Here is an 18,067-nt window from a genome sequence, read left to right as displayed (position 1 = left end):
GGAGAAAGCTAGCACGAGGGGGCATAGCTTTAAATTAAGGGATGGTAGATATAGGACGGATGTCAGAGGTAGGTTCTTTACCCAGAGGGTGGTGAGGGATTGGAATGTCCTGCCTGCTGCAGTTGTAGATACGCCTAGTTTGGGGGCGTTTAAGAGATCCGTGGATAGGTTTATGGATGGAAAGGGATTGGTTTAGGTTAGAGGGTCATTGGTTTTTTAATTGGTCGGCGCAACATCGTGGGCCGGAGGGCCTGTTCTGCGCTGTAATGTTCTATGTTCTAATACCAATTATCTTTGTCATCTCTTCAAAAAGAGTGACAAAAATAAATGAGGGAAGGGCTTTGGATATAGTCGATATGGACTTTAAAGCATTTGACAAGTTTCCACATGGCAGGCTGGCATAAAAACTAAAATCACATGGGATTCAGGATGCGCTGGCTAGATGGATACACAACTGGAGTGTAGCAGTGGAAGGGTGCTTTTGACAATGGTTAACGGTGTTCCATGGGGATCAGTGCTGGAACCTTTATTGTTTGTAGTATATATGAATGATCTAGAGGAAAACGTGGGTCATCTGATTAGTACAGATGACACGAAGATTGGAGGAGTTGCTGATAGCACCAAGGATTGTCAGAGTATACAACAGGATATAAATAGATCGGAGACTTGGGCACAGAAATGGCAGATGGAGTTTAATCCTGACAAATGTGAGGTGATGCATTTTAGAGGACCACATTTAGGTATGAATTATATTGTAAATGGCAACACCCTTAGGAAATTAACATATAGGGATCTGGGTGTGCAGGTCCACAATTCCCTAAAAAGGTGACAACACAAGTGGGCAAGGTGATTAAGGCGGCATATGGCATGCTCGCCTTCGTCAGCCAAGCCACCGAGTACAGGATTGAGAAATCATATTGCAGCTATACAAAACCTTGGTTAGGGTGCATTGCATTCTGGTTACCACATTGTCTTGTTCGATGAGAATTATATGGTCAAAATGCTCACCAGCAGTCACCATAGAACAGGCACTAAAGTATCAAAGGACACTTACTGTCCATGAAAATTCCCTCAGCATCAGGAGAAATTAGCACAAAAAAATTTCATATCTACCTTTTTTACTTTCCTAATGTGCATATCTATGAATGGAATATATACATTGATAGTATCCCTCAGGAAATGAAATTTTGCATATTCAACTATCCCCTCAGGTTCTATAAAATGGCTTCACTCATTTCATTTGATGTGCGCACAATTGTTGCGGCAAGTAATGATCTCCTTGAATATTGCTAGTGAGGTTGATTATTTTTTCAGTTAATTACTGGGCTTTGAGTCTTCTATTTCATTTGGTAACTAAATGCTCTAACATGGAGAGGGACCTTCAGCTAACCTTAAACTGTGCCTAGGAGATTTGTGAAATGATCAAATTTCCTTTGAAAACTCCAGTAATCATTTATAATCTAAGATGGAACTTGCTTGCATCACGGTTCTGACTTCTGTACATCCTGTTACTGTGGTTTGCCTTACTATTTTGTTTTCTGGAAACAGTAACAGAGGTGGAAGATACCATCTGTGAATTATTGGCCAGCTGATGATTAGAATATACAAGTCAGTTCTACATCCATTGCATTGATCCGAAAAAAGAAGTCACTTTAGCAGCCTTTCTGCTTTCATTCCTATACAAAAAGGACTTTAAAGAGTGTGCTGTAACTAAAGAACAAAGTACAGCATTGGAACAGGCCATTTGGCTCTCCAAACTAAACTTAAAAAACCTTCTGCCCTTACTCAATCCATATCCCTCTATTCTCTCCCTATTCATGTACCCATGCAGATGCCTCATTAGAAGCTTTGGAGAGGGTGCAAAGAAGGTTCACCAACATGGTACCTGGTCTAGAGGGTAATGGCTATGAGGAGAGGTTGAATAAACTAGGACCGTTTGCACTGGAAAGATGGAGATTGGAGGCACAGAGGGGAGAACTGATGGAGGCATACAAAATTATGAGAGGCAGACAGGGCGATAGTCAGAGGCTTTTTCCAAAAGTGAAAGTGTCAATTATAAGGAAGCACAGGTTCAAGATGATGAGGAGGAAAGTTTAAGGCAGTGAGCAGGCAAGTTTTTCCACAGAGAGTGGTGGGTGCCTGGAATGCATTGCCTGAAGATGTGGTGGAAGCAGGCACATTAGCAACATTTAAGAGGCATCTGGTTGGGTACATGAATAGGAAGGGAATAGAGGGATATGGATTGAGTAAGGGCAGAAGGGTTTTTTTTTAAAGTTTAGTTTGGAGGGCCAAATGGCCTGTTCCAATGCTGTACTTTTCTTTGTTCTTTAGTAACAGCACACTCTTTAAAGTCCTCTTTGTATAGAAATGAAAGCAGAAATGCTGCTAAAATGACTTTTTTTTTCAGATCAATGATGTAGAACTGACTTGTATATTCTAATCATCAGCTGGCCAATAATTCACAGATGGTATCTTCCACCTCTCAGCTACCGTTTCTAGAAAACAAAATAGTAAGGCAAACCACAGTAACAGGATGTACAAAAACTCTGAGTCAGAACCATGATGCAAGCAAGTTCCATCTTAGATTATAAATGATTACTGGAGTTTTCAAGAGGAAATTTGATCATTTCACAAATCTGCTAGGCACAGTTTAAGGTTAGCTGAAGGTCCCTCCCCATGTTAGAGCATTTAGTTACCAAATGAAATAGAAGACTCAAAACCCGATAATTAATTGAAAAAATAATCAACCTCACTAGCAATATTCAAGGAGATCATTGCTTGCCGTAACAATTGTGCGCATATCCAATGAAATGAGTGAAGTCATTTTATAGAACCTGAGGGGATAGTTGAACATGCAAAATTTCATTTCATGAGGGATACTATCAATGTATGTATTCCATTCGTAGATATGCACATTAGGAAACTAAAAAGGGTAGATATGAAATTTTTTTGTGCTAATTTCTTCTGATCCTGAGGGAATTTTCATGGACAGTAAGTGTCCTTTGATACTTTTAGTGCCTGTTCTGTGGTGACTGCTGATAGGCATTTTGATCATATAATTCTCATCGAACAAGACACATGCACATCTTCCAGCAAAGGTCAGCGGATAACGACGAGGATTGGATATCCCTAAGCCAGTGATTCTCAGATCAAAACAGCACACCACCTGTCGTTCCAACAGAAGACAGCAAACTCGCACACCAGGAATCCAACTTAGAACTTTCCATTTTTACCAAATGAGCTATCAAAAATTTGATAGCTCCATTCAGTCCCAATTACAGCCACTATGGAAATTTGGTTAATAGGTGGGCAGCAATTCCCACAAAGTTTGATTGTCAGGTACTCAGATCACATTCCTTCCAACAATACCAAAAACAAACAGTGGGTAAGCTGAAAACTACAGTGCTGGTATTGCCACCATAATACAAATTAATAAGCAAAGCGGATGCCTAGGTACAAATAATTCATGTATAATGTGTTGTCAATGTAATATCACTACTGTTTACCAACGATTGTTGAGTGATAACAAGAAAAAAATAAATGTATGCAGACGGTAGCCCAATGTTCTCATTTGTAGCATTGCTATAAGTTCCAACAGTAGTTTCCAGAGATAATGTCACCATATGTGGTGTGAATGACATTACTCACTCACTCCTGGGTGCCTTAATTTAAATTAAAAGGAATCTTTCTCAGTCATGACTTTAGCTGCTTGTGTAATGTGCTGAATTCGCAGTAGCAGCATAGATTTCTGACACACAGGTTTGCAAGGCCAACTGAAATCAGAAATGAACTTGCCAGCATTCAACTAGATCCAGCCAAAACAACAATAAGGGATACTAGAACCCCGGACCCCAACATTTCCCCTCTGCCACGTCAAATATTAACACAGATTGAAGTACATCGCTTCTCTCAAATGCAACCCTTTAATACCTCACCCAAATTAAATCATATAGCAATAGATCGCAGCGAATCATCAAAACTTAATTTGATTCCATAACATGTATTTGTATTTTTAACCAAGGAATAGCTATTAGATGGAGAAGCTCTAATCACCACCACCACCACCCCTAGCTCCCAGGCAAGGTGTGCTGGAATGCCTTATAATGTGAATGTCAGTCTGTGACTAACTATATTGGCAGCACGCTGGTTAGCACTGCTGCCCCAGTGTCAGAGATCTAAGTTCGATTCCTGGCCTGGGCCACTGTCTGTGCAGAGCCTGCACATTCTCCCTGCGTCTGCATGGGGTTCCTCCGGGTACTCTAGTTTCCACCACAGTCCAAAGATGTGTGGGTTAGGTTGATTGGCCATAGTAAATTGACTCTAGCATCAGGGGGATTAGCAGGGTAAACATGTAGTGTTACGGGAATAAGGCCTGGGTAGTATTGTGGTCGGTACAGACTCAATGGGCCAAATGGCCTCATTCTGTACTGTAGAGATTCTATAGAAACATGGACGATAGGAGCAGGAAGAGATCATTTGGCTCATTGAGCCTGCTCTGCCATTCATTGTGATCATCCAACTCAAATGCCTGATCTCGCCTTACCCTCTTATTTCTTGATCCCCTTAATCTTAAGTGCTATATCTAAACCACTTCTTGAAAACTTGCAACGTTTTGGCCTCAACTGCTTTCAGTGACGGCAAATTCCATAGGCTGACCATACACTGCATGAAGAAATGTCTCCTGATCTCTGTCTAAAACAGTCCACCCTGTATCCTCAGTGCACCCCGTTCCACACCATCAGGAACATCCATCTTGCATCTACCCTGTCTCGTCCTGTTCAAATTTTATAGGTTTTGATGCGATCTCGTTCATTCTTCTGAACTCCAGTGAATACAATTCTAACTGAATCAATCAGTTCTGCCAATCCAGGAATTAAGTCTAGTAAATCTTCTCTGCACTCCCTTGAGAGGAAGAACATCTTTCCTCAGATAACAAGAATAAAACTGCACACAATATTCTAGGTGTAGCCTCACCAAAGCCCCATATAATTGCAGTAAGATATCCCTCCTGTACTCAAAACCTCTCGCTACGGAGGCCAACATAACATTAGCCTTTTTTACTGCCTGTATGCCCATCTTCAGCAATTGGTGTTCGAGGACACTAAGGCCTCTTTACACAATTCCCCCCTCCTAATTTATGACCAGATAATAATCTGCTTTTCCATTTTTGCTACCAATTGAATGACCTCACATTCATCCAAATTATGCTGCGTCTGTTATTTATTTGCCCACTCACTCAATTTGCCCAAATCACACTGAAGGATCTCTACATCCTCCAAACAGTTCACCCTCCCACCCAGCTTGGATTCTTCTACAAATTTGGAGATATGACATTTATTTCCCTTGTCTAATTCATTAATATATATAGTGAATAACTATTATGGGAACGATCATGAATCTAACCCAAAATCTTCTTGAAGCATGTCATTAAGTGGTTCATTTATTTGATCAACTAGGAATAACCTAGAACACTTCAAAATTCCCACGAACCTTCAAAAAAAAAAGTCCATATAAACAGTGCTGCCTCCCTTCATGGTGTTTATTTCCTTCTTTAAAAATAAAGATTTGCAAGCAGACACATATACCTTACTGAAGCAAGCAATATTTTAATCTTAACAGTTAAACTGTGAAACCCATATATCAGTATACCGCATTTTGAGATGTTTCACCTGAGTTACTGTTCAGTAGAATTACAGCAGAAGCTCAATAGGACAGTCCAACAAAAATCAAGTATTTTTTAATTCCTCTTGAACATCACTGCGATGGGCACAAGAAATGAAACCACAGCTAAGCATTACTTGTGGTGCAGTGTATAAAATACAGCATTAAGATTTAGATCATTTAACTTCCATTCTTCACTGTTCATGACTCTTCAGATAATCGTGGTCTGCCACAGATGCAGACATCTTACAACAAACTGCTGACTGCATCATGGGGTAGTCTGACCAGTGATGCTTAATTGTACAAAGCTCTGTAGACGACCCACTTTTATACATTTATCCAACATGTCAATACAAACAATCGAATAGTACACCGGTCTGATTTCCTGACTGGCCAGCCAAGAACATTTTCTCTTTGATACTGCCTGATCTGTTGTAGTTGAACTTTTTTGCCTCTATGTCTGTCCAACTATTATTGAATAGCCAAATCCTTGCTTTTCAAATACAATTCAACTTAGACCTCTGGCTTCCCATTTTACTGCACTTTGCTGCCTCTCCAGAGTACAGCCTTGTTACACTTTACAAACCCTGGTTCAATACAAAGACGATCAACAAGAACGCTGCTCTCATAGCTGCTCTCTCCAGGTCCTGTTAAAAGTTGTGGTCATGCAAGCATTCCAGTGCCTTCAATTGATTTGTCTCTTCTGCCTGCACAGCCACCTACGATGCACCGCACAAGTCTATTGTTGGTCTCTCTCCCTCTTATCATTTACAAGCCACTCTTTGACCATTATCTGGAAGCATGGGGTCAGCTCCCACTTCAGGCTGATAACAACCAGCAGTAACTCTCTTCTTTCTCCACTGACATTACTGCATGCTCAAATTGTCTGATATTGCTATTTGAATGAACCATGCCCAACATGAACTAGGTTTAGACAATCCAAAATCATTTCACTTAGGACTCTCTGAGCAGACTTATCTCATCAGTCTGAACTGAATTTGAATCAAGATCCCAGTATGAACTCAGCTGAAAGGCCAGTAGTTAATGTACTATCCAGTTCTTAATTGGCTGCACTTGAAAAACAAAAATAATTCCTGTAAACACTTGGCAACATGACTGCAGAAAATTTGTTGGTCTTCTCAATTATTTTTATATGTGGCAATTAAGAAACTGAGCAAATCTCTGAAGAGACAAGTATTAAGAAAACATAAGTATATAATAACCTCAATGTGACACATTGCAGAGATTGCAAAAATGCTATCAAACAGAACTGTTTACTGACACTTATGAACTATAAAAAGAATGGCTTGAAGCAGTATAAACCTCAATAGTTTAATACTTAAATACAGCAGGAATCTCCCTGTGAAGAGGAGAGTGTAGGACCTCAAAAGGAAATAGCTGGTGCAGAGAACAGATAGACAGAGGATGAAGTTCAATGCAGAGAAGCACGAGGTGAAGTACTTTGGTAGGAAGACCAGGGCAACAAAAAAAGGATGAAATTCTTAAGCAGGAGCAGAGGAACTTAGATGTATATGCACATTGACCATTGGAGGTAGCAGGACAGGTAGAGAAAGCAGTATCCTAGGCTTTATAAATAGGGGCATAGGTTATAGAGAAATAGGTTACAAGAGCAAGGAGCTGAACTTACAAGACATTAATTAGACATGAGTTGGTGTACTGCATATATTCCTGGGCACCATACTATTGGAAGGATGTGAATGGATTGAAGAGAATGCAAAACGGGTTTGCAGGAATGGCTCTAGGGATGACAACTTCAGCTATGAGGATTGGTGGGAGAGGTTGTGATTGTTTGCCTTGGACAGAAGGTGGCTAAGAGGAGATATGATAGGTATTCAAAATCATGAGGGAGCTGGACAGAGTAGATCGGGGAAACTGGTTTCCGCTCATAAAAAGAATCAAGATTTAAAGTGATTTAAAGTGAATTGCAAAAGAAGCAAATGTGATGGGAGTAAAAACTTTTTCACACAACAAGTGGTTCAGCTCTGGAATGCACTGCCTGTGAGTCTGGTGGAGGGAGGTGCAACTGAAGCATTCAGAGAATTAGATGATCACTTGAATAGAAGCAATGTGCTGGGATATAGAGAAAGGCCAACAAAATGGCACAAATTCATAATGCTCATTTGGAGAGGTGGTATGGACATGATGGGCTCCTGCACTCCCTCCTCCTGCACTGTACCAATTCTGTCATTTGGTGGAGACAACTGCACGACGCAATATTCATTTTCCAGATCTTATAATACACACGTACTTCTTAAAAATAAAGCCAATTTGAATTACTAAAATTATGCCCATTTAGTGCTGATAAATATTTAAAAAGCACTCAAATTATTTTCTCCATTATGCTGGTCATTAAAATAAGCACCCGATATCTATCCTTGCCACAAAGTGTAAAGGCTCAAATGTGCTAAAAATGCATCAAACTGAAATGCTTAAAGCGCCTTATTATTTCACCTAGTTTCAAACCATCAATTAACGTGCGGGCTCTTCTTATTCCACCTAATCTAAATGCATACACAGTAATTCCACTAATTAGTGAGGAGGCATAAGCTGGTGCTGCGTACATGGAAAGCCTCAAATATTGCTAACATTGCTAGGCTAATCTCTCAGACATATATGTAAAGAAGAAGGCAGGTGTATGCTGTGAGCTGCTCACACCCATAATAATTTAGCTTAAAATGCTTAAAATAACGTATTCAAATCATTTCTCCAATTATCTCAGAGTCTGCAATTGCTCACAGTACAAAAAGCTCTTGGCCTCATCTGCTTATGCCTGTTGATTCACTCAGGTGATTTTCATTTTCTAAAGTGTTACTTTCCCACTGCCTTGTGTTGACAGTTTAAAGAACAAAAAAAACAGTTGCCACAGGTAAAATGCAGATGAGGTGGTATTTTGCTCACACTTCACAATTTGTGCTTACAAAGTGAGGAACAATGTTTTTCCAATGACAGAGATAGCAAAGCTAAAACAGACTTCAGCCCTCAAGCCCCAGGTTCAAGTTCGTGTGTACTTGGTTGACTTATCTCCAACAGAAATTGAAACAACTGGGCTCAATGCCATTAGGGGTTAGGGGCTGGTGAATGACCAAGGATTTGTCAGCCCTATGCAATGAAGCCTATGGGAATATGCTAGCACACGCACAGGATAGCGCTCCCCTCAACAATGAAGTATTCGAGACTCATACTGGGTGATTGCAATCAATTTATAGAACAGGAGCCAATATCTACAGGAGAAAGCTAGCACACGTGCAGTTTAACTGGGGAAGTGAGTAATGTAAAATCCTTCTGCACCATCATACTATGACTACATAGCTTAAATGCTCTATTTTGAATTATTCACCAGGCTCTCAAAACTGTTAAGAAATTAAATGGAATTATTTGCAAGGAAGAAAAAAACAGTCCATGTCACCCACAGTCACTCAAGCAAGAGGAGTATATATTGGCCAAGATCTGCTAACCTTCTCACCTGGGGGGCTGATACATGCAAGCCCAAATAGGAGGAAGATGAAAGCTATGCAAATGATAGGCACACTTGCTGCACTGCCCTTTTCCTTTCACAACTCACAAAAATCTCTACATAATACAGCACAAATCAAACTGAGGATTAGTGATCAAAGATCAACAATAAAACTCATTTTCAAACTGTGGCCTGGGCCTCAGGCCCTCCCTATGCGACCGGATCTTGAACTTCCTTACCCACAAACCATGATCATCCTCAACACCAGTGCCCCACAAGGCTGTGTTCTCAACCCCCTACTATACGCCTTATACCCCCATGACTGCGGCCAAATTCCCCACTATTTCGATTTTCAAGTTTGTACAACACCATTGTAGTGGATCGGATCTCAAACAATGACAAGATAGAGAATCTGGTGAACTGGTGCAATGATAATAATCTCTCCCTCTGTCAACAAAACGAAAGAGATTGTCATCGATTTCAGGAAGCATAGTGGCGAACATGCTCCTGTCTACGTCAATGGGGAGGAAGTAGAAATGGTCAAAAGCTTCAGGTTTTTAGGTGGCCAGATCACCAACCACGTGTCCTGATCCCCCCCCATACCAACACTATAGTTAAGAAAGTCCAGCAATGCCTCTACTTTCTCAGAAGACTAAGGAAATTTGGCATGTCAGCTACAACTCTCAACTTTTACAGATGCATCATAGAAAGCAGGTTGTATCACAGCTTTGTATGGCTCCTGCTCTGCCCAAGACTGCAAGAAATGACAAAAGATTGTGAATGTAGCCCAATCCATCATGCAAACCAGCCTCCCATCCATTGACTCTGCCTACACTTTCTGCTGCCTCAGCAAAGCAACCAGCAAAATTAAGAATTCTGGACATTCTCTCTTCCACCTCCTTCCTTTGGGGAAAAAGATACAAAAGTCTGAAGTCACATACCAATTGACTCAAGAACAGCTTCTTCCCTGCTGCCATCACTCTTTTGAATGAACCTACCTCACATTAAGTTGATCTTTCTCTATACCCTAGCTATGACTGTAACACTGCATTCTGCACTCTCCTTTCCTTTGTGAACGGTATGGTTAAAAAAAAAACTTTACCCTGTACACTAATACATGTGACAACAACAGATCAAATCAAAGGTCTCAATAAATTCAGATGGTCATGAAACCAGGGGGTGAGAAGTCCAATTCTGGAATCATGCCCAGGTTTGACAGGTTTACGTAAGGGCTACAGTTCAGCACTGAAGGCATAACTTTCACAAAACTATTTCCATTTCACATAAAAGCGGAACAAAAGAGGTTCACTGCTTAGCCAATTATCTTCTATTTTCTCAGGTGTAAGAGAAAAATTAAGGCCGTAAAACGTTCCCCTGACAATCACTCTGCCAATTAAAGCTGTTTATGTGTACATTACTGTGAAATCATGCCATGATATCACTTCTTTAACTGGCAGGAAATTTTCCTTTTATTTCTATTTACCGTCTAATTTTTTTGCTAAATAGTTACATTTCAAATATAAACTGTAAAAAAAAACCGTTGATAGTTGGAATTTTGCGCATTAACTGCTGTAACAGGCTCCTGCACAATACTTGATTGTAGCCATTTACCTGATACATCTTGGATTCAAACATATTGCAAAGAAAATACTGTGACACTCATTCCTTTGACTGTAACACTACATTCTGCACTCTCGTTTCCTTCTCTATGAACGGTACATTTTGTCTGCATAGCACGCAAAAAACAATACTTTTCACTGTATGTTAATACATGTGACAATAATAAATCAAATCCTTTCCAAACCCCCCATCTCTTCTGAAAACAAGGAATTGCAGTTCCACTGGTGCTTGTTACTGAACTAGTCATTCTTCATGGACCAGCTGGGCACAGAGTTAGCTGGTTGTGCAACTACAGTCGTATCACAACCAATTCCAAATCCTGACATTTACACACAATGCTACACCCAAAGGAAGTCAGTGGATATGAGAGCAAAATTGCTGGCTTTCCCTTACAGTTCAGAGACCAGAGTACATCTGCCCATGGAGCCTTTCCACACTGGCTCTCACAAACTATATTAATAGACGGTGAGCAACTTCACTGTTAGCAAGTTGGAAAACAGCACTGTAGGAACAGCAACCGCGACACAATTATTGAACATTTTGGAGCTGGATGCATCAGTGCTCGAATAAACTAGCACTTTCTTTAAGATTTTCTTTTTACAATTAGAAGTTCACCCAAATCATATTGGCACATTTCCTGTTTAAAACAAAATTGTTGCTGTACATGTCAATGTTGAACTCACCGCTCACGTCATACCACTTGGCTCCATTTGTGATCCCATCCTTAAAGGTTTCGTCAGATACGTCGTTGCTGCAATTTGGCTTGCCAATTTTCATTACTGGGTGCTTGGAAGCGTAGCTTTTTGCCAGGTATTTAAACACCTCATCGTCAGGAGACTTACTGTAGTACCCTACCGAGTTGTGATTTATTGAATCATCATAAGGGTAACTAGCAACAACAGACCCACCATGGAGATTCCCAGACGCCACAAACTTGTTGTCTGTAGGAATGAGAAATGATAAAACAGAATTAGAAAATGGAAAGATTAATGGTTTTTATGTGCGTTCTTTCAACAAGAAATTAAGTCAATCGCATTGCATATCAGGGAGCTCAAAATTCAATGGCTGACTGTCTGACCTTTGCAGCTGGATAACCCCATTCCAGCAGATGGTGTTGTTGGTCAAGACCGTTGCTCTTCGCCTTAACTCATACATATTCTTTTTTTCTCTATTTGGAAATATCACTTTCCTTGTATCGATCACGTTTTATTCTCTTTACACAATCGTCAGGCTGCTGGATTTCTGCTTGCTGTGGCATTTGCTCAACTTTTTTCCGTTAGTTTGATGCGACCTGTTACCTCATTAACCATGAGGTTGCTTCGTTACACAACTGAAGCTTTGCCTGTCATGCACTGCTTCACCTTGAACAGCTAATCCATAAGACACAGTCATGTTGACCCAGAACATCAGAAGCTCATCTATCCACAACAATAAGCAAAAATGTGGTAGTTTTATTTATTTTGAAGCAGCAACTTCATTGAATATTTATATGTAGGCAAACATCTCCTCTTCCGATAAATTTGCAGTGCACCTCAATCCGTTTTACTACTTCAGATAGATTTCCAGCTTTGCCACTTCTTCTATAGCCTACATTTACCATTATTCAACGGAGTCTTTTGCTTGACTACGCTTACATTTAAAATATTTCCACAATCCACTTCCAAGATTTCCATACTTTACAAGACCGAAGGCATGCAGACAGCTGTAATATTACATTTCAGACAGGATTCCTTAGTTTAGAAGGTCTGGATTTGGTTACTCTTCAGAGAGTCCATTCCCAGACACATGCACATGCCTCGAGAATATACTTTGCAATCACTGCTGCTGAACTTTAATCCATTTGTTTATCTCAAGACTGTTCAAGTGAAAGATGCAAGAAGTCTCACAACACCAGGTTAGAGTCCAACCAGTTTATTTGATAGTAATCTCACCATTTCCGAAAGCTTGTGAGATTACTATCAAATAAACTGGGTGGACTCTAACCTGGTGTTGTGAGACTTCTTACTGTGTTTACCCCATTCCAACGCCGGCATCTTTACGTCAAGTAAACTATCCAAAGCTTCATGGCACCTGACCACTCCTGCACACAGACATCCTAGTCAAGCTTTGCCGCCACCAAGAAGCAAGATCAAAATCCTTCAAGGACTTGCGTCACCACATTAGCGACACTCCAACACTACTGTCTGCATTTTTCTGACTCTGGATTTCCTTTGCTTCAACAGAGACTGATTTCCTGATCCTTAAGTCCCATCTTCCAACATTCTCTCCAAAACCCAGTTTCCTTTGCCATCTCCTTCCTCAAGTTCAAAAAGGGTTCAGGAAAAAGAATCAAAGTTCAGAGTAATTTGGTAGCAACGATTGGCAGGGCGGGGAAGTTGCCACACAATTAGAAATAAGAATGGGATTTTAAAATGCAACACAAACTCCTTTTGTTTGCATATGCAACTAATCTACTATTACATGCAATTGATTCTGTAACAAATTATGAATGATATTTTGGAAAATTACACATGCTGTTCACAACAGATGGCATGGATTCTGATTGTGCATGTTAAAGTGTAACATGACTGCCACGATTTTTATTCTGTTTATGACACCCAACATTCATTTATCATATTACCCTGTGTGCCCATTAAAAAAGGCCAATATAAGGTTTCTAGAGTTATAGCCCTTCTATTAATCACCAGGTTGCACTATTGTCCTTAGTCATATAATTTGAGGATTAACAGCATTGCGCACAAGAGCCCAGTATCAACAGAAGTAGAGTGTGATGATCAATTTACTATTCAGGCCCAGATTTTAAAAATTTCAGGCGATTTGGTTTCTCATCAGCTGAAATAAGATGACTCAAATGTCAAGTGAGGTATTATGAAAGTTATGGAGAAGCCATGCACCCCTTGGCCCTCTTTTTGTCTCGCCTGCTTTCTACAGTGCAACTTAAATCAGTATGTTTACTCCACAGGAGTTAGGGAAGGAAACGTACAAGTGTGGCAAACCAGGGATATTCAATTTCAAAACAGTGTGTAATTCAACTGGATGTTTGTCCCACAGAGGGAAATCTGATCTCCTTGTTTTGGGATCATTCAGAGTGATGTGACCCGGTGCCAAAATGTTTTACTCCTGTGTGAAACACAGGGAACATTTGGCTGAGTTGAGGGAAACGGGTGTGTGTGTGTGTGTGTGTGTGTGTGTGTGTGTGTGGGTGGGTGGGGGGATTCAGGTTGTAGCACTATGTCCAGACCCCCCCCCACCCCAAAAAAGGTGACATTAAAACAAGTTTTTTTTATTTATTAGTCACAAGTAGGCTTACATTAACACTGCAATAAAGTTACTGTGAAAATCTTCTAATCACCACACTCCGGCACCTGTTTGGATATACTGAGGGAGAATTTGACATGGCCAACGCACCTAACCAGCACATCTTTCAGAATTGTGTGTATAGGTGGTGGGTGGGTTGTTGCAGTAGATCTAGAACCACCCCACCCAAAAAGGGTGGCATGGTAGCACACTGGTTAGCACTGTTGCTTCACAGCATCAGAGACCCGGGTTCGATTCCCAGCTTGGGTCACTGTCTGTGTCGAGTCTGCACATTCTCCCTGTGCCTGCGAGCGTTTCCTCCCACATTCTGAGACATATGCTGGTTAGGTGCAATGACCCAAACAGGCGCTGGAGTGTGGCAGCTCAGGGAATTTCACAGTAACTGGTTTAGAACGGAGTTGAGGAGGAACTTCTTCACTCAAAGGGTGGTGAATCTCTGGAATTCTCTGCCCGTTGAAGTGGTGGAGGCTGCCTCGTTAAATATTTTTAAGACGCGGGTTGATGGGTTTTTGATAAGAGAGGGGATTAAGGGTTATGGGGAGAAAGCGGGAAAGTGGAACTGAGCAGCGACAGATCAGCCATGATCTCATTGAATGGCGGGGCAGGCTCGAAGGGCTAGATGGCCTACTCCTGCTCCTATTTCTTATGTTCTTATGTAATGTAAGCCTCACTTGTGACTAATAAATAAATAAACTTAAAAAGGTGACGTGTGTGTTTGGCAGGAGGAATCGTAGTGTGGGTTGCTGCAGTAGGTCCAGATCACCACCCAAAAAGGTGACATTAAGACAAAATGTGTGTGTGTCACAGGGTGCAGGTTGTTGTACTAGATCCAGACCACCCCCAAAAAAAGTAACATTAAAACAAGTGTGTGTGGGGGAGCATTGCAGGCTGTTGTAGTAGGTACAGACCACACCCCCCAAAAAAAGAAGGTACACCCTAATATTAAAGCAAATGCACATAAACAAGAGATAATCATAGAAACCCTACAGTGTAGAAAGAGACCATCTGGCCCATCGAGTCTGCACTGACCATAATCCCACGCAGGCCCTACTCCCCACATCCCTACATATTTTACTCACTAACTCCTCTAACCTACCTATCTCAGGACACTTAAGGGTCAATATAGCATGGCCAATCAACCTAACTCGCATATCTTTGGATTGTGGGAGGAAACTGGAGCACCTGGAGGAAACCCACGCAGACATGAGGAGAATGTGCAGACTCCACAGAGACAGTGACCCAAGCCGGGAATTGAACCCAGGTCCCTGGAGCTGTGAAACAGCAGTGCTAACCACTGTGCCAGATAAGAGGACGAGGACTGTGGGGAAGGGTCTAAGCACCCCCGCCCCCATCCCAATTACCTTTAATCCACTTCTCCATCGCAACCACTTCGGGCACGTCCTCCTCCTGCACCTCCTCCTCCTCCCCTGGCAGCGGCTCGAACTGATCCAAGAAGCTCCTGTTGAGGTCCTTGCCTCTGGCGTTGGACCTGCCGCCGTTCTCGCCGATGCAGTCGCCTTCCACCGACTTCTCGAAGCCGTCCGGGTTGAGGCTGGGCATGATGTAGATGTCGGTGGAGTTGAGCAGCCGCTCGACCCGCTGGTCGCGGCCGTAGCCCTCCAGAAGGTACTGGATCAGGTAGACCAGCACCTGGCGGGACACCGTCTCGTCGCCGTGCATGTTGCCCACGTACTTGAACTTGGGCTTGCCCGGGCTGGCCCGGCCCAGCGTGGTGGAGATCTCCATGACCCACAGGGAGCGGTTCTGGAAGCTCTGGCCGATGCTGAAGAGGCGGGCCAGCGAGCTGTGCGCGGCGGCCGTGGCCCTCAGCAGCTGGCTCAATTCCTCGTACTTGTAGTAGCGGGACGTGTCGATGTCCCCGGCGCTCGGCCGCACCGCCAGCGAGAAGAGGGTCAGCGCGCCCACACAAGCTAGGCACTGACCCCAGGCCGCCCCCTCAGACCATCGCCGCCACACACTCGCCATCTTCCCTTTTCCTCAATGAACTGCAGGCGAAACTCGAATCCCTCTACACCGACTGACAACCTACCGCTGCTGCTTGATTGACAGCCCTATCGCTTCGCCGTTCTCCTGCAGGGAGCTCAGGTCAATTGGCTGGGAGGCGGGTGGGGGGGCGGAGCCTCATCGCGTTGCGTCAAGTTCGGTTGCACCGAGCGGGATTTCTACGTCATCACGTAGCGCTCTATGGATTGGCACGATTCGCGCGATATGCAGATTGTGTCGGGCATGCGTATGCGCCTTCCTCCATCGCACGCATGCGCATCCTGCCTCATCCCACGCATGCGCATTCTGATCCCTCTCACACGTTCACCTTCGGGGCGGAGCTCAGGGGGTTGGGACTCATTCATTCGCCCGTTGATGAGTTCCCACCCTTGTCAGAACAGCTTGTGTTAATGTGCCAAGGATGGAGATGGTAGCTGATTATCTTAACAAATTCAGAATTGAATTAAGGACCTGTTAAAACTTTCATAGAAGTTTTATCGGCTGCTTTGTCCTGGATGGTGTCATGTAAAGCGAGTGATTGGCAGAGCATGCGATGGGAGAATATCTTATTGTAACTTGAGGCGCGCATGTACCAAAATATACACATCGGGCACGATTCACTGCCTTGCCTGTTCCAAAACCATAAAATCCCACCCGAGGTTAACGGATTTCGCCTGGCTATCAGTCTTTGCTCAGTGACTGCACTATCCTGTATTGTGAAGGCAATGCAGAGTTGCTGAGCAGAGACTGATAGCCAAGTTCCGCACACATAAGGATAGCCTCACCCGGGTTTTTGGGTTCATGTAACCCCCACAACTTGCCCGGGCTTGCAAAATCTCACTTTCTGTCCTGTCTGGAGACAATACACATCTCTTTATCCTGTGCTCAGCGCTCTCTCCAGTCACATTTTCTGTACCTTTAAGACTTGATTACCTGTAAAGACTTGCATTCCAACCATTATTTTGTGAATTGAGTTTGTGTCTTTATATGCCCTGTTTGTGAACAGAACTCCCACTCACCTGACAAAGGAGCAACAAGCGCTCCGAAAGCTAGTGGCTTTTGCTACTAAATAAACCTGTTGGACTTTAACCTGGTGTTGTGAGACTTCTTAGTGTGTTTACCCCAGTCCAATGCCAGCATCTCCACATCAGGCCCTTGAAGGTGCAGACTGTGAATTCACTCACAAAAGTGATTAACTCTTGGTCATACAATTCAGCAAATTCTTATTTTTTGCAGTAACTGCATCTTTAGACTGACGCAACCACTTTTGATGTGGGCTCTCATTGATCGAGAAGTCACTGACTTCCTTCTTTGTGAATGGTGGGAGGAGAAGAGTTTAAAGTGACAAAGTTAGCAATCTCTTACTGGCTTGCCACCAGATGCCGATAATGAGACAGAGCCAGACCCCTGTTGTTAAAGTCTGTGCGCGCATGACTCACAAGGTATGCTGGAGAGACATTTGAAAGCATGGTGATAATTTTTGGTAAACACTGATATATCAAGAGAGCACAGCAAATAAGCATTGTCCATCTCAAATGCAGCTGGCCAGAGATATTTTTCTTTCTTTAAGATTTCATTGCACCACCCAAAGAGATTTGCTTCCAGATTTTTACCTATGCTCCTCAGTGCTGGTCTACGTTGAATGCACTTCGAAATATGCCTTTCTTCCTCAATAAAAGCAAATTACTGCGGATGCCAGAACCTGAAACCAAAAGAGAAAATGCTGGAAAATCTCAGCCAGTCTGGCAGCATCTGTAAGGAGAGTAAAGAGCTGACGTTTTGAGTTCAGGTGACCCTTTGTCAAAGCCTTTCTTTCTAATGTAGGATTGGCAGTTCACCCTATTTTGGACTGGACCAGCTTACTTTTAAATGGTCTCTCCCAGCATTAAAAAAAAATTGGACGTGAAGGGCAGGATCAGGACTAGAGGGCACAGCCTCAAGATAAAAGGGGGGCGGTTTAGAACGGAGTTGAGGAGGAACTTCTTCACT

General features: G+C 42.5%; 1 protein-coding gene across 1 annotated transcript in view; it reads right to left on the bottom strand.

Moving 5' to 3' along the window:
* The window catches only part of LOC145357490 (carboxypeptidase D-like), a 73,430-nt gene extending 57,294 nt beyond the window's left edge, over positions 1 to 16,136 (bottom strand). Inside the window, exons 1-2 of the mRNA XM_080210862.1 lie at positions 15,436 to 16,136; positions 11,440 to 11,697 (exon numbers count right to left, since the gene is read on the bottom strand). Coding sequence (XP_080066988.1) covers positions 11,440 to 11,697; positions 15,436 to 16,060 — 883 coding nt within the window. The 5' untranslated portion in view covers positions 16,061 to 16,136. The remainder of the gene's footprint in view (positions 1 to 11,439; positions 11,698 to 15,435) is intronic.
* Positions 16,137 to 18,067: the final 1,931 nt, after the last annotated feature.

Source organism: Carcharhinus amblyrhynchos, chromosome 23 (assembly GCF_965287045.1).
Source record: "Carcharhinus amblyrhynchos chromosome 23, sCarAmb.v2.hapA, whole genome shotgun sequence".
In the NCBI taxonomy this organism is placed as follows: domain Eukaryota; kingdom Metazoa; phylum Chordata; class Chondrichthyes; order Carcharhiniformes; family Carcharhinidae; genus Carcharhinus; species Carcharhinus amblyrhynchos.
Note: the sequence above shows the minus strand (reverse complement) of the source record. Positions and strands in the feature narration are given on the sequence as shown.